The sequence below is a fragment of the Corvus cornix genome, chromosome 6 (genome assembly GCF_000738735.6).
Source record: "Corvus cornix cornix isolate S_Up_H32 chromosome 6, ASM73873v5, whole genome shotgun sequence".
NCBI classification, from domain to species: Eukaryota; Metazoa; Chordata; class Aves; order Passeriformes; family Corvidae; genus Corvus; species Corvus cornix.
The window spans coordinates 20331648-20356394 of NC_046336.1; the positions used below are offsets into that span (position 1 = coordinate 20331648).

Genomic DNA, 24747 nt, shown 5'->3' on the forward strand with positions numbered 1-24747 from the left:
AAAAACAGCGCTGCATGACAGACGTTCGGCTCAGCCAATTACTGTCGGTGCGGAGAACCCCGCCTCTTTCTCCGGCAAAATGGCGGCTACAGCTCCGTGTGCGGCTCCTCCCGCGGTGGTCCCGCCGCAGAGCCCGACGGCGACTCCCGCCGCCCCGGCGGGGAGCGCTCCCCCTCCGGCCGCGCCCGCCGCGCCGGCTCCGCCACCGGCCGCGCCACTGTCAGCCGCGCTCTCGGGCCCCTTCCCCGGCGGCCGCGTGGTGCGGCTGCACCCGGTCGTGCTCGCCTCCATCGTGGACAGCTTCGAGCGGCGCAACGAGGGCGCGGCGCGGGTCATCGGGACGCTGCTGGGTAAGAGCCGCCGCCCTGCCCTGCCTGCCGCAGCCTTGGGGCGAGCGCCCGCCCTCCCCGCGGCGCCCCTCTAACCCGCTGCCCTCCCTTCCTCCGTGTCTCCTTCCCGTAGGGACCGTGGACAAGCACTCGGTGGAGGTCACCAACTGCTTCTCTGTCCCGCACAACGAGTCCGAGGATGAGGTACGGAGGCGGCCCGGGCCGAGCGGGGGCTCTCTCGGCGGGGCGCGACCCCCGCGCTCCCGCTGCTGGCGGCCTGGGCCCGTGTTGCCCTCCGGGCTGAGCACCCTGTAACTAGCTGTCTCGGCCCTGTCCCGTTTCTCAGGTGGCTGTGGATATGGAATTTGCCAAAAATATGTATGAGTTGCACAAGAAGGTGTCTCCTAGCGAGATTATCTTGGGCTGGTAAGTTCTCCTTTTGCAAGAACATGCAAGTAGCTGATTCCTTAAATTACTCAAAATACGTAATTCACTTTATGCCAGATGGAGAAGCAGAAGCACTAATGCCTGTGATAGTCAGATCTTGTGACTCTCATTATACAGTCAGTGGTGAAGCTCCTGTAGCTCATAAAAGGAAGAGATAATATTGGAAACTTACAGGATTTGCTTTTGTTTATGTCTAGCAAGGATCACAGAGGAGTGATGCCTTAGAGAATTGTGTGCATAACTTTGTTAGAAGAACTTGCTACCTTTAATACAAACTATACCATGGAAGTTAACTGGTTAGAAAGAAGGGAGAATACAAAAGAGGTGTTTCAAGTATCAAAGGTGTCAGGAGGAATCACTGAAATACGTAGTTCTCTGCTGGAAGTACCTGTGTGTGGGATGCGAAGCAAGATCAGTATTGTGTTACGGGAACAGAGTCTGTGTCTGAGTGAGTGGCAGTGTGTTTATCACTCTTTTCATGCCTCTCTGATCCTACAAAATAGCTTCGTTTTCTTCCTGTGGAGCAAGCTTCCTCAACAGCCTTGTAATGGCAGAGCTGAGTGCAGTTCCAGTGACAGCAGTTTCCCTGAGGATGTGAGATGCTAATTGTAGAGCAGTTAAAGGAGCTAGATTAACGAGTTAAACCTCCTGCAGAGAGATGTATGATTTGTGGAAGACAAAGTTGGTCCGAATTTGTTTGGTATGCTTTGACTTACTTAGATGGAAAAACCTGGTCTAGAACACAATGACAGATAACTGAATATTGGGTGTCTGAGGTCAGTCTACTGACATTTTATGGCTGGTAGTACAACACTGGCCTTGTGCATATTTTGGGCATGGGTGTGCTCAGCCTGTGATTCCTACAATTTTAGGGACAAGTGGCCATAAGCTAAAAAATCCTTAGTTAGAACACTTATGTATAGTATGCTGCTACAGTTCAGTGTTTGGAAATCAGTGTTTTAGGATACAAACCTGTTAAATGCCAACAATACAAAACACTGGGCACATGAATGTTGAAAGAATGGCTCTTCAGCTTGTGTTCTTTTGAAGGTACGCAACAGGTCATGACATCACGGAACACTCAGTCCTGATCCATGAGTATTACAGCCGGGAAGCACACAATCCAATCCACCTCACTGTGGACACAAGTCTCCAGAATTCACGCATGAGCATTAAAGCCTATGTCAGGTACTCTGGGAGGCTGCAATTCTGGGAGGGGAGCAATCTGAATTACTGAGAGATGCCCCATCAGGTTAACAAGAAATGTAGTGGGGTGCAGTGTCCTTTTTTGGGCAGTATTGTGCAGTAGTTAAACATAGTGGTGAGCCAGGGATCATGGCTTACTTCTCATTGGAATATCTTGACCACTGTATGTAGGCGGAAAGACTTCATGAACTGGAACCTCATTGGGGTGGGGAATTGTGACTTAATTAACAATTTTCAGAATGTCTCTGGGACATTTCACAGGGTTCACACAGCTAGCAGTAATGTCACTAACTTCCATCATGCTGACTGAATGCTAGCCTGTAGCCATAGGGCTTTACTGCTCAGCAGTGCATTTATACAAGTTGGAGGATTAATGTGGTTAAAACAATTCAAACAGCATCTTCTTGACGTGTCTTTCTTCCCCTTAAACCCATCTTTCTTGTAAATTAACAATGGAGATTAAATATTGAGAACTTAAAACTCTTCTACCTCACTGAATTCATCCCAGTATTGGCTGAAGAACTCTGCTCCGTAAGGAAAAAACCTCTTTCTTTGTAGAGAAAATACTGCTTCTTGACTGTGCATCTTTAAAATGGGAGCTGTTCCATGACATATTACTTAAATGGACTTTTAGTAGTTTGAATAATAGGTTTAATAAAGGTGTTGAGAGTGCTTTGTACTTGAATTTTGTCATATTCCTTGTTCCTTCAGTCATTTCTTAAAGCATGAATATTTCAGGATAGAAGAGCACCTGCTCTAAAAGCAAGAAGGAACTTTGGCTAAGATGACAGTACTTGGCTCTTCATGCACTCATGCTGACAAATGTCAAACCAACTAGGAATATTCTTGGATGAAAAAGAGCAATTAATAGCATGCCAGAACTGATTTCCAGTCCTCAGTTATACTTGGTCTTAAAATTGCTGATTTTGGTGAGAATGAGTAGTCTACTCATGTTTGCGCTTTAATGCTAACAGAGATCATTGAGATGGAAATACCTTTTTTCCTCCCTTATATATGTCCATGCTGAAAACATCTTGTTCTCTTTTTTTTTTTTTTCTAGTGCCCCAATGGGAGTCCCTGGTAAAACTATGGGCGTGATGTTCACACCCCTAACAGTGAAATATGTTTATTATGATACAGAGCGGATAGGAGGTGAATGCTTTCTTCCTATTTTGGTTATAACCATTGTTGTGACACTGTTCAAGTACTTCTTTTTACCCTGGTAAAATTGCCATTCTGGTAATTTTACTGGTAATCAGACTGTCTTGCTGAAGCTTTCCTAAAAAATCTTCCACACGTTAAGGATTTAAGCTGGTTTCTGTGTCAGTCAGTTTTTTTCACTGATCCTCCTTTTGCTTTCAGTGGATCTTATCATGAAGACCTGCTTTAGCCCTAATCGAGTGATTGGCTTGTCCAGTGACTTACAGCAGGTGGGGTCAGCCTCAGCCAGGATCCAGGATACCCTGACCATGGTGCTGCAGTACGCCGAGGACGTGTTGGTAAGGCCAGCTTTCTATCAGCCAGAAAAAAAGGTTGATGTAAACTTGTGCATCTTGTTTTTCTCGTTATTATTTCTCTTTCTGGGCCATAAACTTTGAGTTCCACTTATGCTGAAGTGTGTGTTTCTTATGCTTAGTCTGGCAAAGTGGCTGCTGACAACACTGTCGGGCGCTTCCTGATGGATCTTATTAACCAGGTGCCAAAGATTTCACCAGAGGACTTTGAGACCATGTTGAACAGCAATATCAATGTAAGTTCATAATTTAATTTTTCTGTGCCTTCCTAGCAATTTTGAAAATTTGTCATACAGACATAAATTTGTCTGTGGTCTATCTTTTCATACAAACATGTTAATAGCAAATATAGCCTTTTATTTTCAGTAATTTGGTGTTTTAAGGGCTGAGGGTAGATAAAGGAGCTCACCATAATCTTGCAAGCAACTGCAGATAAAAGAATTTTTAAGGACTCAGGAATTTTGCAAGTAATCTGAAAACCAGTACCAATTCTTCTTTCATATTGATTGGACGATATCAATTACCAAACTTAAATAATTTTGGTTTCAGCAATAACTGGTGACTTGCCAGATTCCTTTGCCTGAGCTGAAGTTCTGTCTCTTTCCATAACACTTATGACATGAACAAGGATTTTTTTAGTATGCTACCTGATTTCTGTAACAGATTTTTAGAAAACTTAAGTTTCTGAATATGTTGTTCACCCACAGTCTGTAAGACCAGAACTAATTTTTAATTTTGCTTATACCCTTTGACTTGCCTGGTTAACATGGGTGAACTCAGAGTTAAAATTTCACAAGCAGTGTTTCATATTCCAGGAATACCAAAAGCTTCCTGCAAGGGAAGCATTCCTCAGGGTAGGACTTTCAGGACTAATTATATTTCTTCTAGCTGATTGTAAAATGCTTTACAGATGTTAAAAACTCAGCTCTCTAATAGGCTATGATTTATTAGTATTTCTGATCACTGCTTTTTTCTCCTCCCTTTCAGGACCTACTGATGGTAACCTACTTGGCAAATCTCACACAGTCACAGATTGCTCTCAACGAAAAACTTCTGAGTTTATAAAGAAATTTTGCCACCCTACACTTAAAGGAGCCCGAAGAATGAGCAGATACACTTTTCTGTGGTGTTAGAAACTTCCTTGGACTGTAATTTAATTACTTACATGACTTGGTTTACATCATTATTTCCATTGCTCTGAAAAATCCCTAACATGCTTTAGGAAATGAATGGGAATGGCTGCAGTTCAGTTGAGCCTGATATTTTAAAATGCAATATGAGAATCTTTTGTCTCCTGGGTTTATCTACTTGTATAACAAAATACAGCTTTACTGTAAGAATGTATTTGGAATAAAACTTCATTGCAGTGGCAACAATGGCTTCTGTCCAGAAAAAAACTTTCTCATTTATTGTGTAATGAATCCACTTTTGGAAGAGGGTGGAGGGAGGTAACATGGCATCAGGAAAGAAAGAGTGGATCCAAGTCAACTCCAGTTCTGCAGACTTCTTTGCAGGTTTTTTTCCAACTGTTAAAGCACACTGAAAGTGTGGGGTTTTGTGTTGCATGCTTTACCATGAAGGACTACAGAATGGTCTCTGGTTTATTAGTGGTGCTGTGTATATCCCCTCAGCAGGGTACTGAGAGACTATGAGACAGTAAATTCAATTTATGGTACACTTCTATGCATCTAATTATTTTCTGATTGTTTGGGAAAGGAAGTCAAGGTCAATAGCATTAGCCCCTCATAAAGGAGGAGTTCAGAGAATTAAAGCCAGCAACTGAGTTCATGGTAAAAGTGTTTGAAAAGCATTTCTGGCTAAACAAGTGTGGCAACTGGAGTTTCCATCTTTGCCAAAGAAGAAAAGGACAGCAAAATGAGAATTCATGAAATTTGAGGTTAAATTTGGATGTTAGGAATTTTCTATTTCATAACTCTCTACTGCTGTTAAAATTATGTGAAGAGAAACCTCATTTTCTCCCCAAGACATACTTCATGTTAACTGAGTTCCAGATGAAAGAAAGCTGATACAAGTATCAGCTGTAACTTCGCATGGTCTCTGCCAATAACATTACCTCTAGAAGGCTGTCTACAGTTCAGCTGTACTGAGGGGGTACTCTGCTTTAACAAAATTAAAGCATCCCTCTTCTACAACAAAACTTCCCACCTTACTAATGACTGTATCTTGTTTGGTGAATAAATTTGAAATTGGAGTGTGCAAAGAGTGTTCCCCCAAATAATTCTGGTAATTTGCCAGATAAATCCAAGAATAAGACTCAAGTTACGAATCTGTAAGATCCTGTTTTGGTTGTTTTAATCTAGAGAGTTCCCCCAGTGACTCAATGCTAAATTCTAAGTTGTAATTGCAAGGTCAGTGTATGTGAAAACTGAACGTGCAGCAAAGATCCTGATCTCATTGAAAATGTTATTTATGAGCATTAAATAAGTATTAGAACTCAACTCTTGTTTTTTATTAGTCTGAATAAAAATGTTTTGCTTCCCTTTCTCTTCTTTAAACTTAATATTCTTAATTTCAGCCACTTAATGTTTCAAAATTTTCAGTTCAAGGTGTTTTTCGAAGTAAGTTTTGACATGAATGGAGGAAAAGAGGAAGCAGCAAAGCTGGTTACGTCTCTCACTTACTGAAAAGAAATTGCAGAGTGGGGAAGCATAATATTCTTTCCCTGATCGCTCATCTGCAGGAACCCCTTTCCCATTCCCTGTTAGGAAAAGTGAGAAAACATAAAAAGAAAGCTATTCAACTTTTAGAGCGTTAAAAATCAATGTTGTTTTATAAGCTAGTGTGCAGAAAATGCAAAGTTCCAAGAAGAGCAATTTGTGATCTTTGTGGAACTTGCTAGTCCTTGCAAGTACCTGAAGAAGGTATGTGACAAAGGACTGAGGTTATGTCTTCGTGGGTGGAAAGATTCACTGCAAAGCAGAGGTGTCTGAAATGACTGAAGTCCATGAGTTTAGGCCTATGCAAGACAGGACAGTGCCAAATGCTTCGAAGTGGAGTAGGAAGTTTCGTTTTTCGAAACTGTCTGATCCCATCCATTCTGTCTTTGTGAAAGGACACAGGGTGATCCTTACTTTGGAGTTTTGAATGCCTGATTTCAAATTTCAGTGGCCACTGTTACAAAGGACAACAAACACAAGCATAATGCATCCTTTTGCTTAAAGCCTGGGCTGTGCTATTTCCTAGAAGGCTTTCCTCCTCCTCTGGAGCTGTAAAATGTCGACAGGAATTACTAAAGGTATTCTATTAGAATTGTTCTACTCTGCAGGAATCTGTCTAAAAACTTGAATTTCAGTAGATAATCTCATGGGAAAAGCTTGGGATTCAAGAAACAGCACCAAGGATTTCAAGCTTTAACTCTGTATTGACTTGTAAACCTCATGAATTTATTAGGGGACTTTCTCCTTTTTTTTGTTTGTTTGGTTTTTTGTTTTGTTTTGTTCTTTAGAATGTGTTGCTACAAATAATTGACAAAGTTTTACATAGTCAAGATAGATAATTCTCTGGTATTCTTCTGTGTATTATATTTAGTCATATTAATGATCTCACTAATACAATAAAAACTTCTATCCTCTGTGATGTGTTCAGCATTTTCTTTTCCTAGATGACTTCTCTGAATGATTGTAAATTCCTGGACATTACTGTATTACATGTTTATTTGTGGCAGTGTGCATGTTTTCCTGGTAAATATTAGGCTTTAAAATACCTTGTTCAAGCAACTGTTTACCAGCTCCCAGCACTGAAGTATTTAATGGCTCAAATGATGTAAATGATTAAGAATGTTAAAATGCTTAACATCTTCAGATTTTTTTAAATCCTGGCTTAGTCGAGCTCACTTGGGATTTTACCTCAGCATGAAGTTCTTGAACACTTCTTTTCCTCAATACATATAACAATATTCAGAACAGAATTCAGTGTTATAACCAATTCTCTTTTGGTATAACTTGGAGGAATGTATAAAATCCATCCATCTTGTTGCCTTGGGCCTTTCTCAGACACATAATCTCAGGCAGCTTCAGCAAAGGAAGAGAATTTCAGCCAAGCATCTCTGGGCAGTGCAGAGGCAATGAACCTTTATGGTTTTTGCAGTGAGCATGGTGACTTTGGACAACCTGCAGTTTAATTAGCACACAGACATTATGCTTCACTCTGACATCTTCCCAGCACAGTAAGACTGCTTGTTCACAACACTGAAAGTGCAGGTAAAACATGCAAACACATGAAAGTATGCTGTGTTTCTTACCAAAATCAATACTTGCAGGATGAACTATCTTACTTATCATTTATGTTTATGAAACGCCTTCATAAAAATTTGGGAGGAGGTGGTAATGGTCTACTATTTTTTAACTGATCAGTCTCAGCAGAAAAAAGTTCTATATTGTTGGGAATAATAAACCTTATTCTGTTATCTGCAATTTGAAACTTAAAGCCTTGCTGCCAGAATGGCAATTTCGTTTGGTGATTATTTCCATGTACTGGGATGAAGGTCACTAAATTTGCCTTTTTAGTTGAGTCACTTTAGTTTCTTGGCAGAACACTTAAATCTGCTGCAAAGAGGAGGTGGAGTTTTGGTGTGTAATTTTGCGAATCTGTGGACATATGCCACCTATATCTGAAATTCATGGGTTTAATCCTAAGGATTAAAAGGTTGATGGTGAAAAATGTCAGACACACCACCCTTCTGGAGTAGTTAAGCAGAACAAGCTGCTGTTCTCCTGTGCTTTGAGGAAGGGTGAAGCGTCAGTTTCACCACACGGGAACTAGAGACTGGCTGGCAGTAGTAAGGGTGGTGTGAAACCCTCATGTTCAGACCACGGCGGGTGGAGCACTAACATGACTCACTGGGCAGTGACTCCCTTCAGCTAACCAAACACAGGGTTCTTCCTGAAGTGAGCTGAACTCACTCTGCTCCCTGCTCACAGGGAAGGTTAACTCACCAGCTTACTGGGACCGTGCATTTTAATGACTGCAGTCACAAGGCAGTCTAACAGGAGAAGTATTTTTAGTACATAATGTAGACTTGGACCACTGCAGTATCCTGTGGGTTTGTTACACTTTGACCTATGGTTCAAAGCTGACCAGATCTTCTTTCTTACAATGAACTTAGGGAAAGTTTTTGTTTTGAATTTGACTATATTGGCTGGAGTAGAACATAAAATGTAATGCTTTATATTACTTAAGTGGGAAATAATATTCCAGTGAGGATACACAGAACAGAGAAGCAGCATTGCTTTAGCCACCTACATCACCAACAATAAATTCCTCTGGGAAAAAAGTTTTGTTTCAGCTCTTTTGACAGCACTCAACAAAACTATGTAGTTAAGCCAGGTCATTCTGTACCAGAATTCTGTCCAGTACCATGTCTTAGGATCAGAAGCAAGAATATTACAAAAGAGAAGAACAAGAGTTTGTCTCTCCACTAAACTTGAATTTTCTAATAGCAAGAAGCTGCCTTGACTCTGCATGGGGTTTTAGAAGCTTTCCTAAATGTATGGGCTCTAGCTATAGTAGTAAATCAAGGGATTTCCTTAAATATAGAAACTGAAATTAGATGACCACAGTGGTTCCACTTCATGCTTTAAAAAAGTAATTCCAAACATTCTCATTGATACATAAACATTCAATGCATTTAGCAGATTCTTCAGACACACGTAATTTTGTTAAAAATATTCTCCTCCTCCTTTTACACTTGTTTTTAAAATAAATGGTTCTTTTCTTGAGTAGCTCAAATCAATATAATCCACTAAATGAAAAAGATAAAGAATTGTGTATTTTATAAGTGTACTTGGTTCCCATGGAAACAAGGATTTAAATATATATACCTGTCCTGAAAGAAATGTGCTTAAGAGGTGAAATAAAGTAGACATACACTCAGAGTGTCAGCGGAAGAATGCTGAGAGGATTAAATTCTTAAAGCCACTCCTGATGTATTCTGGGCAAACAAGAGAGAACAAGCCCGATTTTCCTGGATAGGTAACGTATTAGATTCTTTATGTGGCTTTAGCTGCTCTTAATTTGAAGCGAGCAAGCATGGTAAATTATTACCAACCTATTTTCTGCTGCCTGCACTTCACGCTGGTTTACAGACAAATTGAACAGTGGTTGTTATTTCATCTAGAGCTGAAGTGCTGCACCAGGTTACAGGAAAAAACCAAAGCTGGTTGCATTGGAATGGTCTCTAAACTGCTAACATGTTTGTCATAAACAAAAAAGGGGATATTTTGAATAACCTCAAGTAACTGGTGCATTAATATCGTAGGTGAATCCTTCATAAATGGTATCTTGCTTGTCAGAATGCCTCATGAATAATTAACCATCAGGTAAAGAAAGGACTATGGGTGTTTAATGTCTATTCAAAGTATAATATGAATAAACATTACAACAGACAGAAACAAAACACTAAGCGCACTCCCCATAATTACATACAAATAACTATAATTAAGATTTTGTTCTAGAAAAATGTATGTAGTAGTCAGTCAATCTTACCTTTACATCCTCTTGGGACCTAAATCCTGGTCTTCAGTAGCTACCGCAGAAGGAGCAGCTCCTCCAGCTCCATGCACTTAGGTCTTTTATATTTTTTGCCTGTTACATGCAGTTCTGGTGGCCTGGGTGACTTGATGGACTCCCTGACATCTACTGAACAATGATCTTGATCTAAAGACTCATGTGTTACTGGATTACAGACTTGACTTAGAACTACACTCACTGGGGCTGAACTCCATTGCAGTGGTGCTAAAGGGAAACTGCAGTGTGGACTTTTCTCTCCCTTTCCTAGCGGGTGGCAAAGGATTCCCGTGGGAAGGCATCTCCGGGCGCTTCCTGTGTGAACGCTTCCCCTGACACAGCTCCACTGGCGAGCGGCTCTGCGTTTGTGACACTTGAGCCTGTGAACTTACCTCTCGTCCGTCCCGAGGGACAACCGGGCATCTCACAGCCTTCCTTCAGCGAGACGGGGCGAACCCGCACACACAGCAAAGGGTTCTGTGCTGGCAGGGCCATCACTGCCGGCACCGGGTGCGGTGCCCCTGCCCGCGGGGAGTACGGCCCGTGGGCCGGGCCGGGGCGGGCTCGGTGCCGGGGCGGGGCGGGCATCGCCGGCCGCACAGGCTCCATTTTGCGGTGTGGCTGCGGAGAGAGGCCGAAGGCTCCGTAAGTTCCCCTCAGGTGAGGTGGCTGGGGGGGAGGGAGGAGCCGGCCGGCCGCGACTCGCGTGCCCCTCGCCCCAGCCCCCGGCCCGGCCCCGCCGGCTCCTCTCGCACCGGCGGGGGCTCGGCCGCAGCCCCGGCTCTGCTCACACGTCGCCCGGGGGACTCGGCCCCAGGCCCGAGGCGCTGCCGTACTGGATGGAGCCCCGGGCAGCGCTCCCGGAGCCGCGGCCGCCCCCGGCTCGGGGCTCGGCAGGTGTCCGGCCGAGGGAGGTGCCGCCCGCCCCAGGGAGCCGCACCCCCGGCGGGGGCTGCCCTGGCCCTGCGGAGCGGGGACGAGGTCAGGTGGCCTCGGGGGAAGCAGATACCGGGATACTTGCCTCCGCCCGCAGCTCCACATCGCCGGGGGATACGCCGGGCCGGCCCGCGGCTGGCTGCTGAGGGAGCGGGAGGAGCTTGGGGCGATGCGTGACTGCCCGGAGCGGAGCGGAGCGGGGCGGCGGCGGGGCGGGCCCTTAAAGGCGGCGGGGGCGCGGGCGGTGCGGGGCCGTCCCCGTCCCGTCCCGTCCCGTCCCGTCCCGTCCCGTCCCGTCCCGTCCCGTCCCGTCCCGTCCTCCGGAAGAGGGGAGACTTCTCCGTGTTTACCGGCTGAGCTTCTGCCCAACACACCGAGCGCGGCGCGTCCGCTGATGTTTTACCGCGGGCCGGTATCGCAGCTGACTCACACCCGGCCCCCGGCTTAACCCGCCCTGCGCCCGTCCGGGAACAGCGGGGGAAAACTTCAGTCTGACGGGAAAATCTGTTGTTGTTTTGGTTGTAAAAGTAGTTATGTCAGAGCTCTTGTTCAACTTGAGGATGCTTGTGCCAAATTTAAAGTCCATTTTTTTTCCCTGTCATTAAATGTTTCATAACCTGGCGAATGGTCTCGAATCTCCCTGCCCACTGGTTGGCAACATGCGGGATGGGATGATCTCTGCCCCTACTTCCCCCAGTCCCTCTGTTAAAAATGTGACTAAAATAAACAGTTACTGTCAGGAAACAGGAATTTGCTCCACGAATGAAGAAATGCTGAGGGATTACTCCCGTTCTTATCAAATTATCATTTTAAATGGGATAGCTAGGGTACTGCTCTTCTCCCAGGAACTACCCCTCTGAGCGGAGCAGTGCAGGATGATGGATACAGGTGCTTGGTGCAGTGCAGGACTGGGGCCTGCACTATTTCTGTCATGGCAAAGGGTTCAGCTCCCTCCTGCTGGAACCTCAAAGTGTACCCTGTATTTCAGAGTTTTCTGGAGGTTTGAGCCTCTTACCATGCTTAAGTGTCTGTCTGACCCTGAATAAGAGTGATAGTTAATTACGAGTTGAAGATGCTTCCCTTCTGAATTCTGATTGCTGTGGTCAGATGTAGGAGAGAAAAGAAGGAAAAGTTTTGTGGGTTAATAGCTGACAAGTACTCCCGAGCAATTCTAAACCTACTAAACATATTATTCAAGTGATTTAAGAGGTAATTAGCAAGCAAATACCTACTACAAACTCATATATAGTGCTTCACAGTGAAAATCTCTTTTTTTTTTCTTCCCTAGAATGTCATACCCAGGTTATCCCCCTTCTGATGGCTACCCTGCTTTCCCAGGTTATCCTGTAAGTATGGCTCTTGAATGTGTTACATTCCTAATGCATTTATATTCTATGAAATCCTTACTGTGCTCTGTGTGTCTGTAAATAGTAGCTGTCTGTTCATGTACCCTATTCTCTAGTGATTATGCTCTGTTTTCATCTGTATATCTCTGAAGGTGACTTTACAGCTGTCACACAAGAATTCCAAGGGGGAAGCTTAGTTTTGTTAATGATGTCTGTTGTTCCAGAAAGGTCTTTGATTCTTTGGTCTTGTTTTATTTTTTTCTTGTGAGTTTGTTTTTTTAAATACAGTTGTCTCATCTCAACAATTCTTTTTCTCTTTTTCTTCTTTTTTTTAAGTTTCTTCTATAAATAGGAGGCCCTTTACATGTAGGGTTAGAGGTAATCTCTGAATCAATCTGTACCAAATACTCACATAGCTGTATCCCAGGATTTAGAGAGATGCTGAACAATTTTCAGTGGTCACAGCCATCAGGAAGAGCTTGGAACACTTTACTCAAGTAGCCCAGCATTCGTATGACACCAAGTAAATATTTTTCTGAGGATAGAGGACACTGTATCTTGACTACCCTATCCACAGGACTGTTCCACCTTCAGCGCACAACTGAATGAACTAAAAATTTTAAAGGAAACTTAATGGAAGGCTAAAATGTAGCAGGTATGGCTGATACTGCAGTCTTTTTGATACGCCTGCAATATTTTTCAAAGCTAGATTCATCTCTGTACTTTTATGGCACTGATCATGGCACTGATCAGTGTCATTGTGGGAATTTTACCTGTGTTTTATGTAATACAGAACCAGACTTAAGCATGGATCTCAGCCTAAATGTCATTAAGATACTGAAAAGCTATAAATAAATGCAAGATATAAATATATGCATATAAATACATGCAATAAATTCTCTGATGATTTTGCTTTACAATCTGCCCTTACTTCTTCTGAAACATTAAAGTCAGTCAAACTAAAGACAAACATATTAGAAACAAGACTATTAACTCCGGGATTTCTTTTCTCCCCTCAAGGTTCTGCTGAACCCTCATGATTTTAGCTGTTGTTTATTTTTAAATACATCTGAAAACATTTTTTTTTCTTAGCTAGCATTTAAAAAATGGCCAACTTCAATTAATTCATTTAAAAGACCTTCTAGACTTGTTATCAATGATTTTCTACTCTCATTGATGATGCCCAATGTGATAACCAATTCAAAAAGCATATGTGAAATTATTTTTTTCTGCAGCACTGGTAGTTATCTGAGCAGGGCTTTTGAGGATCCTAATTTTGGATTTATGAATCTAAATTCCAATAAAATATTTTTGTTGAGTCTAGCAGGGAAATATCCAACTGCACCCCTGGGGAAAAGAATATTATATAGCCTGGGCACAGAAATTTGGGGGTAGAAATCTTGGGGCAGCCAAACCCAAGGAGAACATTGGAGCTAGGCTTTGCTGCTCTGCACTTTATTTCTGTTTTCTGGGGTCAAGAATGAATGTGTACTGTATGTAATGTGTGACCCATATTTCTAAAGCTATTCAGTAAAGATGATCCCCAGCAAGGGAGTAATGGGTCCATCCATTATGCTTCATTATGAAGCTGATTTTAAATACTTGATTTCTAAGATCAAGTATAATGGCTTTTACCTTACAGTGCTTTCCCTTAGAGATCCAGATCATTAAAGTAAATATTTCTAATATATCTTAATGCTAATAGCAACCTTTGTGGTATGGCTGGTAAATCATACATGTAGCAAAACAAATATATAGGTGTTGGACTTGTTCTTTTTATTTAAAACCTGTAGTAGGTGTTCAGTCTGACTCAGTGATCCAGAATTAGTCATTGAATATCCATGCTTTATAACCTGGATTCCAAAGGAAGTGGGAAAAAACTCCCAAGAAGTTCTTACCCTGTAACATTTGAAAATACTGTTTGTGCAATAGAGGCAGAAGTTTCAAAGCTACTGTGCTCGTGCAAGTCTTGTAACAGGGGGTGAGCTCCTGATGATTCATAGAGAGCAAGCTGAGCTGAGCTCACCTCTTCCTTGTGTGGCATAGAAAGAGCAGCTTTCCAGTAAGGGACCAGGTGTCCCAGTGGCTGACAAGTGAAGTGTGGCTCAGCACTGCCAAGTCCTCAGGGAGGAAGGCTAATGACACACCAGGCTTCAGCAAGAGCACCTCTGGAATACTGTGTCTGGTTGTGGCCTCCCAGTACAACAAAGATGTGAACAAAGAGGAGCATGTCTGGGGAAGGCTGCTTGCCTGGAGAAGAGCAAGTCTTCTGCTGCGTGAGAAGGAGCCATAGAGACATTGGAGCCAACTCGTGTCGGGGTACACAGTGAAAGGGCAGCTAGCAAATACAGGTTGCAATTTGGTTTGAGGAAAACATTTTTCACTGTAAGGGCAGTCAAACACTGCAGCAGGGGCCTAGAGAGGCTGTGAATTTGCCATTCCTTGTATATACTGAAAACCTGACTATCAGGCTTTGCATAACCTCACCCAACTCCAAAGCTGGCCCTGCTTTGAGGGTGGATGGGATCACAGGTCATCCAGAGGTGACTTCCACCCTGCAGCACCCTCTGATTCTGTGTCAACGAAGGAGATGCATCAGAAAACCCAACCAAGAGGACCCCACCCAGGCTTCAGGAATTCTGCTGCTGCTGCTTCAAGCCCTGCATCTAATTGTATAATTCACGTTGTTATTATTCATGTGGACATTCTGGCAGCTTGGGAGTTTTTACTCGAATGTGCTGTTAACAGGCATACAGACATCCCATTTCTGTGTTTCAGCCAACAGGACAGGAGTCTGTCTATCCACCAGCTGGTCAGTACCCCTATCCCACCACCGTTCCTGGAGGATTCCCTCCATCAGGAGGAGGTACCTTTCCTGCAGCACCACCAAATGCTGCATTTCCAGGGGCAGCAGGATATTCTGCCCTGGGGGGCTACCCTGCTTCAGGGAGCTTCCCTGGAGCTCCCCAGGCTGGAGGAATGCCACCTTATTCTGGAGGTAAGAGTACCAGCCAGAAGTGATTTCCAGTGTCAGCATTCCCTGTGCTCGTTAGAAGTAGTAAAGAAAAGCAGCTTTGTTCAGTGATCAGCTCAGGCAGCAGCACACAGGCAGCCAGCCAGGTTGCCATCCAGCAGGAAATACCTGCATGCTGATGGCAGAGCCTTGGTGGTTCTGGGTCACTGCACTTACATGGAGAAACTGGTCTCTTACGTAGCTCTGCTCAATAACCTGACTCATGTTGTGTTAAAGAAGTCAAGTACAAAATACTAAGTGTGCTAAAGTCTGGGTTTTTTCCCCTGGCTTTGCTTCCAGGCCCTGGCTTTGCTGTGCCTCCCACTGGCCCGGGCTTTGGTGGCTATCCACAGCAGCCTCCCGCCCAAAGCTATGCTGGAGGTGGACCAGCACAAATTCCAGGTATGTCATATATAAGAAACTTTAAGCACCCAAGGTTAAACCGAGACCCCAGGATAGGTAGTAAGAAATTAGGCCCTTACCTTTGTTACTTGTAGCTGTTGAGGTTGGTATGCTGTGCACCTCCTGCCACCTTTCTTGACCGGGCCACTGAAGGGCTGATGAGAACCAGTTCCGTAGGTGCTACATCCAAAAGGGATGGATGTCCCTGAATAATGGTCATGATGCAGTGGTTTAGGTGCTTATTCTTTTTCAAACTGCAAGTATCTGATGAGAACTGTAAAATCCAGAGTCCATATTCAATAAGTATCTAGCAGTTCTGTTAATCTCAATTGCATTTTTCAGATCTGTGCGTTCACAATGATCCCTGGCATATTGGAGAAAGAGGAAAGGAAAATGCATACATTTGCTTAAAAGCAGTGCAGTGTTTGTAATGCTTTAAGTGGTCATTTACTATAAGAGATGATTTTTGTCCTGGAATATATCAGTTGTGTTTTAAAGAAATTCAAAGCAGCAAAACGTTTTTGTTTTATGATTGCTTTGTTAACTCTGGTACTAAGTTTCTATTAAAATGATAAGGAATGTCCATACATATTATGAATAAAAATAAAATTCCAGTACAAAAAAAATAGTTTTAGCTTTTGTATTCACAGTGCTTTTGATCACAGAATGAGATTCCTTCAATCCTTTCTGCAGCAATGAATTCTGAATATTTATTGTTTACATGCTAGGCATTTTAAAGTGTATATAACGGCTTTTAAAGAGAGCATGGGACACACATTCTTCATTTGTTTGGGCTATCTTGGCTTCTGTCAAAAATAGCAGAATTTCTTAAGGAGAGATCCTTCCAGTTCCCACAGCACCAGTAAGTTTAGTAATTTTAGAATTGTCTTGCTAGTGTATGTATCAAAATGAATCCGTGATTGCTTCTTCCCATTATTCCCAAGGAAAGAAATTCAGTTACTGATTGTGGTAGGTATCATTACTTAGGAAACAGATTGTGTACAGTGGCAGGTTTGGCTTTATATTCAGATTAGATGGTATTTTTACAATAAGAGGAGATGTAATTAATTTTTTCTACTTTGTTCTTTATTTTCACTAGGATTTCCTGGTGGACAAGTACCATCCCCAATGCCTGGTCCGGTATGTGCTGTTTTCTCTCCTAGAATTAATCTTATGTGGCCTCTGTAGTTTTAATGTTTTTACAGCTGATTTCCAATGGTTTAGACTGTGTTCTGCATCAGGAGTTTCCATCTACCCTCAGAGTAATGTTGCCCTCATTCTGTGTTAGAGTAAGAAATGGAGAATTAACGGACAGTGCCTTCTGAAGTACTGATTGCAGAGCTGTGATTTTAATTTGAATTTATATTGTGCAGATATCTAGTTATGTGTGACTCTTATTTTCAGCCTGCTGCAGTGGTTCAGTATACCCAGGGTACAATTCAAGCTGCTCCAAACTTTGATGCTGGAAGGGATGCAGAAATTCTACGCAAAGCTATGAAGGGTTTTGGTAAGCAAAGAAGCTTTCGTTCCTATTGATCTAACTTCTTAATGCCATTTTGTTGTTTTCTTCAGTTTTTATTTAACTATACTTCCCCCCCGCCCAGCTTTTCAAAAGTTACATTTTCAAAAGGGCCTGGGCTATTTAGTAGATGAAGTTCCATAGAAAATTTGGTAGACTTAAATAGCAGCCACTTACTATGTAACTATGCCCAAATGCAACAGTATAAAATGCACAGTTTTGGGGGGGACTATATTGCATTCTTACATGACATTGCCCTTCTGTTTCCAAGGAACTGATGAGCAGGCCATCATAAATGTTGTTGCTAACCGCTCCAATGATCAAAGGCAAAAAATCAAGGCAGCTTTCAAGACTATGTATGGCAAGGTACGTTCACTAGTTCTTTGAATTGGTAAACAAAACCAAACTTTCAGCTGCTGCTTTAACTGCCTGGTTGCATTTTAGTCCTGGGGAGTGATTTGGACATTTTTTAAAATATACTTCTTTTAGTTATGTTCCTTATATATTGCGATATTTGACATAGTGTGGTCCTGATACCTGGAAGAAGCAGGGGTGGGGGAAGGCTGGAGGCTGTCTCTGTCCCTGACCATGCAAGAAGCTTCTCTGCTTCTCTAATGCTTGATGGAAAGTAATCAAGCTTAAACTGCCCTTGTATTTGTGTCTGAAACTACTGAGTTTTTTATGCACACAAAGCAGCACTGAAATATTTTTCCCAAGAAAAAACTGAGAAACTGATTGAGGATTGGATAGTAAATAAAAGTCCAGGTTAATTTAATTTCTTCCCTCTGTCATCTTTGCAACTTAAAGTGAAATTTTGTAGTTGTGGCATTTAATAACATCTCAAATAGTGAGGAGATAATGGAGAAGAGCTGAGGTGTCAGAGGAAAGATTTTCATAAGAAACAAAGCTTTACAGGAAAAACAGCACAAAGGTAGAAATAAGTCATAAAAGTAAATTCTAGTTTGATCTTTCTTTGGTATATAATCTGTATATGCCTAACACTCTGCAAAGCTCTTTTTGTGTTTGTAATTGAACAGGATTTAATTAAAGATCTGAAGTCTGAGTTAAGTGGTAATGTGGAAGAACTGATTTTAGCGCTCTTCATGCCTAGTACCTACTATGATGCCTGGAGCTTACGTCATGCAATGAAGGTATGGTATTCCTGTGAAGGAAACAGTTTAAAATGACCTTAAAATGCTCATCTAAGAATACCTGGTCCCAGCATTGTTGAAAAATCTGCTAGTGTCAAATAAATCCTGGAAATGCAGGGCTTAAAATTATTTTCTGCTGTGTCCCCCAGTTCCAGATGATTTCTGCAGGATTAGCCAATTCAGGGCAGATGTCCACTCAGTAGAGGAAGAAACGCAGCAGGACAGAACCTTGTTCTCTACCACTTGGACATAATTATTGCTAGAACCTAAAAAGGGCCACGGTGCTGTTAAAACCATAGTCACTGTTTAAACTAAAGGTACATACCTTTCCTTACTAGGAACAAACCTTTGTTACTGAAAGGTATTTTTGGATTATCCGTTTTTTCCCCCCAAAAAAGACAATGAAAAAATAATTTCTTGAGGTCAGATGGATATATCTGTTCAAGTATAAAGACAGCATTTAGAGATTAGGTGAGCAAGTTGGTTTAAACTTTTAACTCAGATAAACTGGTACATCCAGCTGACTGGAACGTCTTGCTTGAGCTGCAGCAGCTAGCAGGTGGCTGATAGTGGAAATGAGTAACTCAACCCATGTATGAATGCACACCTTCTAGAAAACATGGAGCTTAAATGAAGATCTGCCTTTAATGGGGAATAGTCATTTTCAAAAATTCATAATATAAGATTTCCTAGAAGTCTCACATACATCCCCTCTCTTATCTAATCCTTGCCTGAATTGAGATGACCATGCCAGTAAGATCCCCCGGTACACAGAAATCACACTTAACTTTTATTGTGGGGAAAGGGAAGCATCTGTAAAAAAAGTTCCACGCTGAGGAAGCAGCCACATTTGGATAGGAAACACACTTGTGTACTGACCAGAATGGAATTTACATGTGTACCTTTGACTTCAATGATAATCATAAGGCTCTACCTTCCTATAGTAAGTTTCCAGATTAAGGCTGCCAAAGAATTTTCCTTCCTAAACCATTTTCCAGTTAACTTTGGCCAGTGTCACTGATGTGGATGTATAGTTTTGGGCTGTTTCTCTGAACTGGTGCAGAATGGCATGTTTGAGGAATCTTCATTCCATTTTAAGTGTACAGTAGACTTGGTGCTTTCACACTGCAAGGATACTGTTCTTACAAGGTAGATTGTATTAGGTTTTGAAATACCAGATGACTGGTATTATTTCACAGTTGAAGAAAACTGCATAGGTAGTGCTCTGTAGTTATGCCTTTGTTTTCTCTGCCTACAGGGAGCAGGCACGCAGGAGAGTGTGTTGATTGAGATCCTTTGCACAAGGACAAACCAGGAAATTCGCGAAATAGTGAACTGCTATAAATCAGAATTTGGAAGGGACATTGAAGAAGACATCAGATCAGACACTTCAGGACACTTTGAACGATTACTTATATCCATGTGCCAAGTGAGCTTTAATTATTATTTTTAAATAAGATAACAGTGTACAGTCTGATGTGTGTAGTCACAATGGCTCCATAAATAGCCTGTGTATGCTTAGTTAGAGGCTGGTTTTTAAGAAATTAGCCCATGGTCATTAATTTATTCCCTAAGATGTGACTCTTCAGTCCCTCCTCAAGAGATACTTCTTATCTGCAAATCCATGATGAATTGTGTGACCTAATTTAGCACCCTCAATTAGTATCAGAATTTATGTGGAAATATTGTGCAGATGCAACCAAGTGGTTCCCTAAAGCAGTGCTCTATACTGCTTTTAGAGCAGGATGCTTTTTATTTTTTGCATATGTTAACAAAGTAATCTGGGTGAAGCTGATTGGATAACCTCCGTGGTATGTAGAATGCCTCTGAGAATCCCTACAAACAAGGTAAGATGTGCCAGAGGGCAAAACCTGCTTCCCAAGTTACTCCATAGCCTGCCTTCCCCTTACATCACCAGAATTAGGGAGGTGCTGCTGCTGAACTCAGGTGACCACTGGAGTTTGTTTATCCCGTATCATTTACTAGGGCTCATTTTGTGTTGAGGAATAGTAACTTGCAGTTACCCATATTTAGGAAGAAATATGTAACTAATGCAACTTCCCACAGTTCTCTGATAAACTTGCCTATTTTGTGTTAGAATTTCTATGACACTTCTCTACCTCCTTGGCTTCTACCTTTGTGAGAGTTCACCTATGCTCTAGATATTTGGTTAAAAGTAAAAATCCAGAAGAAAGCAAACCTGGAGAAACTCATGCTGCTAATTTTTATTTTGATAAATCCAGTAGTTTACAATAACTGACAATCACATCATTTAAATAATATATTAACCACTACAGATACAACAGTATTCGAGAGAATGTATTCAGCCTAGTCAGCCAGTATGTTTAGCAGTATCCATCCATGCACCGGGCAGCAAAAAAACCAAAACAACCACCAAAGCACATAAAATGTCATACAAGCCCTACTGACACAAGTGTAGTAAGTGCTTTCTGGAGACATTCTTACTTGAAATAAGCAACTTCTAAATAAAATAGGAGGGAAACCTGAGATATTTCAGGTGTGCATATTCAGTAAGATAATTCATTAGTTCATTTGGGAAGAGTCTTTGCAACTTGAAGCCTAGAAACAAATCAAGAGAAAGCTTACATTATTAAGTAAAATAGAGAATTAAGTACAGTACTCAATTAGGACTATGAGATGGTTTGTAGGGTGAAGTTATCTGCGTCAGTGTATCTGCAGTTTAAAGCATGTCCTACAGATAGGGTTCTGAGCCACTTTTGTATTTGTTTCCTATAAAGAATACTAAACCAAAGAGGAGTTTTAAAGCAATGTAATGTATTTCAAACTATTTCTCTTTCTGCTTCAAGCTTTGAAGATGCATGCTTGGTGTCTATGTACCCTGCAAGCAGTTAAATCATAGCCTTCTCTGTGAAATTTTATTTGAAATCTGCTGTCTTTGCACTAAGGGTAATCGTGATGAGAATCAAACTGTGGATTATCAAAAAGCTCAAGAAGATGCTCAGCGTCTGTACCAAGCCGGTGAAGGAAAACTTGGGACTGATGAATCTTGCTTTAATATGGTTCTGGCAAGCAGAAGTTTTCCCCAACTGAAAGCAACCGTTGAGGCATACTCCAGGGTAGGAGTTCTTCACTGATTTCAAATAAGCTTGGTGAATGTAATTAACCTTAAATTAAGGTTCCAGTTGTTACTGCATTTCATCATCCACATATTAATCTCATTTATTTGTAGATTGCTAATCGTGATTTATTAAGCAGCATTGACCGAGAATTTTCTGGAAATGTGGAACGTGGTTTGAAGACTATTGGTAAGTTATATTGTTCTTCCCTCCCCTTATCCTTTAGGAATTAAACCTAAATGTAATCAAAGAAGAATCCAGTTCAGCACTGGCCATATGGCAAATGATCCCACAATCAGAGACTCTGCTAGCACAGAAGTAGCTTCAATTATTCAAATGATTCATCTTGCACTTAAATGAAGAAAACATGCATCCACCATGAAGAAGTCAGTTTCAAATAAGAAAAGACCACAGAGGAACTACTTGTCACTTCTCTGGGAAGGCAGGCAAGTGCACAGAACCAAAGGTCACTGGTTAGTGCTTGTAGCTGTATAATTCAGAGTTCTGCAAAAGGAGGTACCAGTGTCACAGAGCTGTGACTGGGTGTGCAGCTCCTCAGCAGAGACAGCTGAGCCACCCACACAGATAACCTCAGAGCCAACATGAACCTACTGAAGGCACAGTTCCTTTTCCACCCCCTTCCCCACCACCATCTACCCCAAAAAGCTCAGCAAAATAGAAGGCACCAGTTTGAATTCACTTTTTCCTACCGACTTGTTATAGCAAAGCAGTTCAACACAATTCAGCACAATTAACTGATAGTGAAAATCAGTAATATTTAGTAAATCTGGAGACACCAGTCATATCAGTGCTCACCCAAATGACAGCAATTCTGTAGCCATAATGGATAAGCAAAAACTTCCCAGAGTATATTCTACTCAGAGTTTAATGGGAAAAATTCAGGTCTGAGAATAAGGTAGAAGAATAACGGCTCATCTCTGAGTGTGAACAATCTACCTGAAACAAAATACCTGCTGTAACTACAAGAGCTACAGAACTACTAGAGAACCTTCTACCTTTGTACTTTTCTTAGTGAGATTCTAGCAATGGAACATGAGTAAAATACCTTGTGTCCCAGTACCAGCTACCCAAGGAGAAGAACTGGTTTTGAATTACCTGTTTGAGAGTTAAGATTTCAGTGCTTTGAAAAGCACTTCCCCAGAGGAGTTAACTGCTAATAACCGTAAGTTTTTGTGTGAAGGAATAACTCATTTGTTCAACTTGAAAATAAGCTTATTAGCTTTATAAACAGGTCCCGTTATTCACAGTAACTGGATCTTCACTAATACCAACCTCTAGGTGTCTGCAGCAAAAATCCTGAGTTGATCTTGCCAGGTATCACTATACAGGATACAATACTGGAACTAATCCTAAAAATATACTTTGTTGCAGTGCAATGTGCTTTAAATCGCCCAGCCTTTTTTGCAGAAAGACTTTATTATTCTATGAAAGGAGCTGGCACAGATGATTCTACCCTCATCAGAATTGTAGTCACTCGCAGTGAGGTAAGAAATTTTCTCCTGTGTACAAGTCACATGCAGCAGAAAGCTATCTACCCAAACCAGCTTGTCACTTAGTCCTCCTTTCACAGCTGTAAAAACATGTACTGCATGAAGCTTTTATGGGGCTCACATTTAGATGAATGTATTAAATTAGTTTTAAAGCCAGCTTTCACGTAGTAATTTAATTAAGTCTGGCTAGACAGTAGTAACTGCTTGTTTTCCTTTTTAACTATTATTTCCCGTCTACATAGCAAATGAGCACCTCCAGGTGAGAAGTTCACCTGTTCAGAGTTAGGGCAGCACAATCCTAGCAAAGCATGGAACAACTACTGGACTCTGCTTGGGGAGCTGCTCCTGTGTCCTTGGAGGGACCAGCTGGCTTGTCCACTGCACAGGGTTAATCATTGCACATCTCACCCTTGGCATGTGTTCTCTAGTTTGCAAGGGAGGAGATGTGGGGTGACTGTCTAGGATTTAAATCATACACTGTGGTTTAAGTTTTCTGCTTTTTTTTTTTGTCTTTGCATAGATTGACCTTGTGCAAATTAAACAGATGTTCACACAGATGTATCAGAAGACACTGGCAACAATGATAGCAAGTGATACAAGCGGTGATTACCGGCAGTTGCTGCTGGCAATTGTTGGGCAATAGAAGAGAATTATCTGGTTTTTTGGTTTGTTTTTTTTTTTAAACAAACTGAAGGACATGAAACATGCTTTACATAGATACTAACTATCCTTGTAAAAGAGTAATTTTAAAGGTTGCATAATCAAATATGCCTTCTTGATGATTCAGTAAGCTTTTTGCACTTACAATGCCTTAATTTACAGCACGTAATATTCTTCATTGTATAATAAAAAGATATATCTTGTCTATTAGACCCTAAGCCTCAGTCTTTTTGACCCAGACAAAACCACTTCCCCTCTACTGCACTCCTGCATGAGTCTCTGTGGGAGTCAACTGTTTCAACCAAATGAATCTCCAGCACTCAACAAGTTTCCTGAAATACCTAAACTGCTGAGTTTACTGTGGAAGAGAAACAAAGCCTCAGGCTAGGATGTAAAGCATTTTACACCCCGTCCCCTTTTAATGTCTTTCCATCATAATGTTGAAAAACATTAAGTCACAATACACTGACAGTTTAGGGGCCTTGGCAGAATCTGACTGTACTCCCGGTATTAAATTCCTTAAACTACTGGTTAGTTACTGTTATGCTTAAGGCAGCAATGAAAAGGAGAAATCAACTTGGATCTGATTTTGAAGGAGTATATTATAAAGGAGTAGGTTATACAGCAGCTGACCGAGCAGTGAAAAAGTGTTTATTTAAAACAAACCTGTAAATCCAACCCAAAGCAGTTGTGACCTACACAATATAAATGACTATGTGGATGTTTTCAAAGGATTTAAAGAGAGTAACTTTGCACAGCACATTTGGTTTTTTTAGAAGGCTGCAGTGAATTTGTCCCCAGCCATAAATTTAAGAGAAGCTTCGAGTCTGGCAGTAGTAGGCAGTGTGTTCCTTCAGCAATGCTTTAACAAGTAACAATTGCATTACAGGACACACAAAAAGCAAAAGCCTATTTCTAGTATCTCTCAGACAAAAATCACTAGGGCTGGTAGCGCTGGTTCCAATATGACAAACCTTTCACTCTGCACAGCATGAACACAGAGGTTTTTACACAGCAACAAGAGATTATCAAGTGTATCATACCAAAAGAGCTTATCTATTTTACTTATATCACTGGTCTGCAACGTAAG

The 24747-nt window shown here is 41.7% G+C and overlaps 3 protein-coding genes and 1 long non-coding RNA gene across 5 annotated transcripts in view; 2 read left to right on the plus strand and 2 right to left on the minus strand.

The window, feature by feature from the left end:
* LOC120410218 overlaps window positions 1–10502 on the minus strand; it is a 58715-nt gene extending 48213 nt beyond the window's left edge. Inside the window, exon 1 of the long non-coding RNA XR_005602203.1 lies at window positions 10414–10502. This is a non-coding gene — a long non-coding RNA (uncharacterized LOC120410218). The remainder of the gene's footprint in view (window positions 1–10413) is intronic.
* On the plus strand, window positions 65–5955 carry EIF3F (eukaryotic translation initiation factor 3 subunit F). Its single transcript, XM_039554141.1, has 8 exons — window positions 65–350; window positions 463–533; window positions 676–755; window positions 1827–1964; window positions 3043–3134; window positions 3345–3481; window positions 3619–3732; window positions 4484–5955. The coding sequence occupies exons 1-8, from the start codon at window positions 80–82 to the stop codon at window positions 4559–4561; spliced, it is 981 nt and encodes a 326-aa protein (XP_039410075.1). The 5' UTR covers window positions 65–79; the 3' UTR covers window positions 4562–5955.
* A 96-nt stretch (window positions 10503–10598) lies between the features above and the next one.
* Window positions 10599–23869, plus strand: ANXA7 (annexin A7). 2 transcript variants are annotated; one of them, XM_039554139.1, is made up of 13 exons: window positions 10599–10681; window positions 12246–12303; window positions 15082–15301; window positions 15617–15718; window positions 16818–16858; window positions 17123–17225; window positions 17509–17603; window positions 18275–18388; window positions 19647–19817; window positions 21316–21486; window positions 21600–21675; window positions 22879–22991; window positions 23518–23869. In XM_039554139.1, the coding sequence occupies exons 2-13, from the start codon at window positions 12247–12249 to the stop codon at window positions 23638–23640; spliced, it is 1386 nt and encodes a 461-aa protein (XP_039410073.1). In that variant the 5' UTR covers window positions 10599–10681; window position 12246; the 3' UTR covers window positions 23641–23869. The 2 variants fall into 2 exon arrangements, with proteins under 2 accessions (XP_039410073.1, XP_039410074.1); XM_039554140.1 differs by having other exon boundaries at window positions 10600–10666.
* The window catches only part of PPP3CB (protein phosphatase 3 catalytic subunit beta), a 47121-nt gene continuing 42963 nt past the window's right edge, over window positions 20590–24747 (minus strand). The window contains exon 16 of the transcript XR_005602202.1: window positions 20590–20968. The gene's annotated coding sequence lies outside the window, so the exon portion shown is untranslated. The remainder of the gene's footprint in view (window positions 20969–24747) is intronic.

Coding starts and splice junctions, on each gene's coding strand:
- ANXA7 (XM_039554139.1), top strand. CDS start 12,247: ATGTCATACCCAGGTTATCCCCCTTCTGATGGCTACCCTGCTTTCCCA. Junction 12,304..15,081: donor CTGCTTTCCCAGGTTATCCT/GTAAGTATGGCT, acceptor TCTGTGTTTCAG/CCAACAGGACAGGAGTCTGT. Junction 16,859..17,122: donor CATCCCCAATGCCTGGTCCG/GTATGTGCTGTT, acceptor TCTTATTTTCAG/CCTGCTGCAGTGGTTCAGTA.
- EIF3F (XM_039554141.1), top strand. CDS start 80: ATGGCGGCTACAGCTCCGTGTGCGGCTCCTCCCGCGGTGGTCCCGCCG. Junction 351..462: donor GGTCATCGGGACGCTGCTGG/GTAAGAGCCGCC, acceptor TCCTTCCCGTAG/GGACCGTGGACAAGCACTCG. Junction 3,482..3,618: donor AGTACGCCGAGGACGTGTTG/GTAAGGCCAGCT, acceptor TCTTATGCTTAG/TCTGGCAAAGTGGCTGCTGA.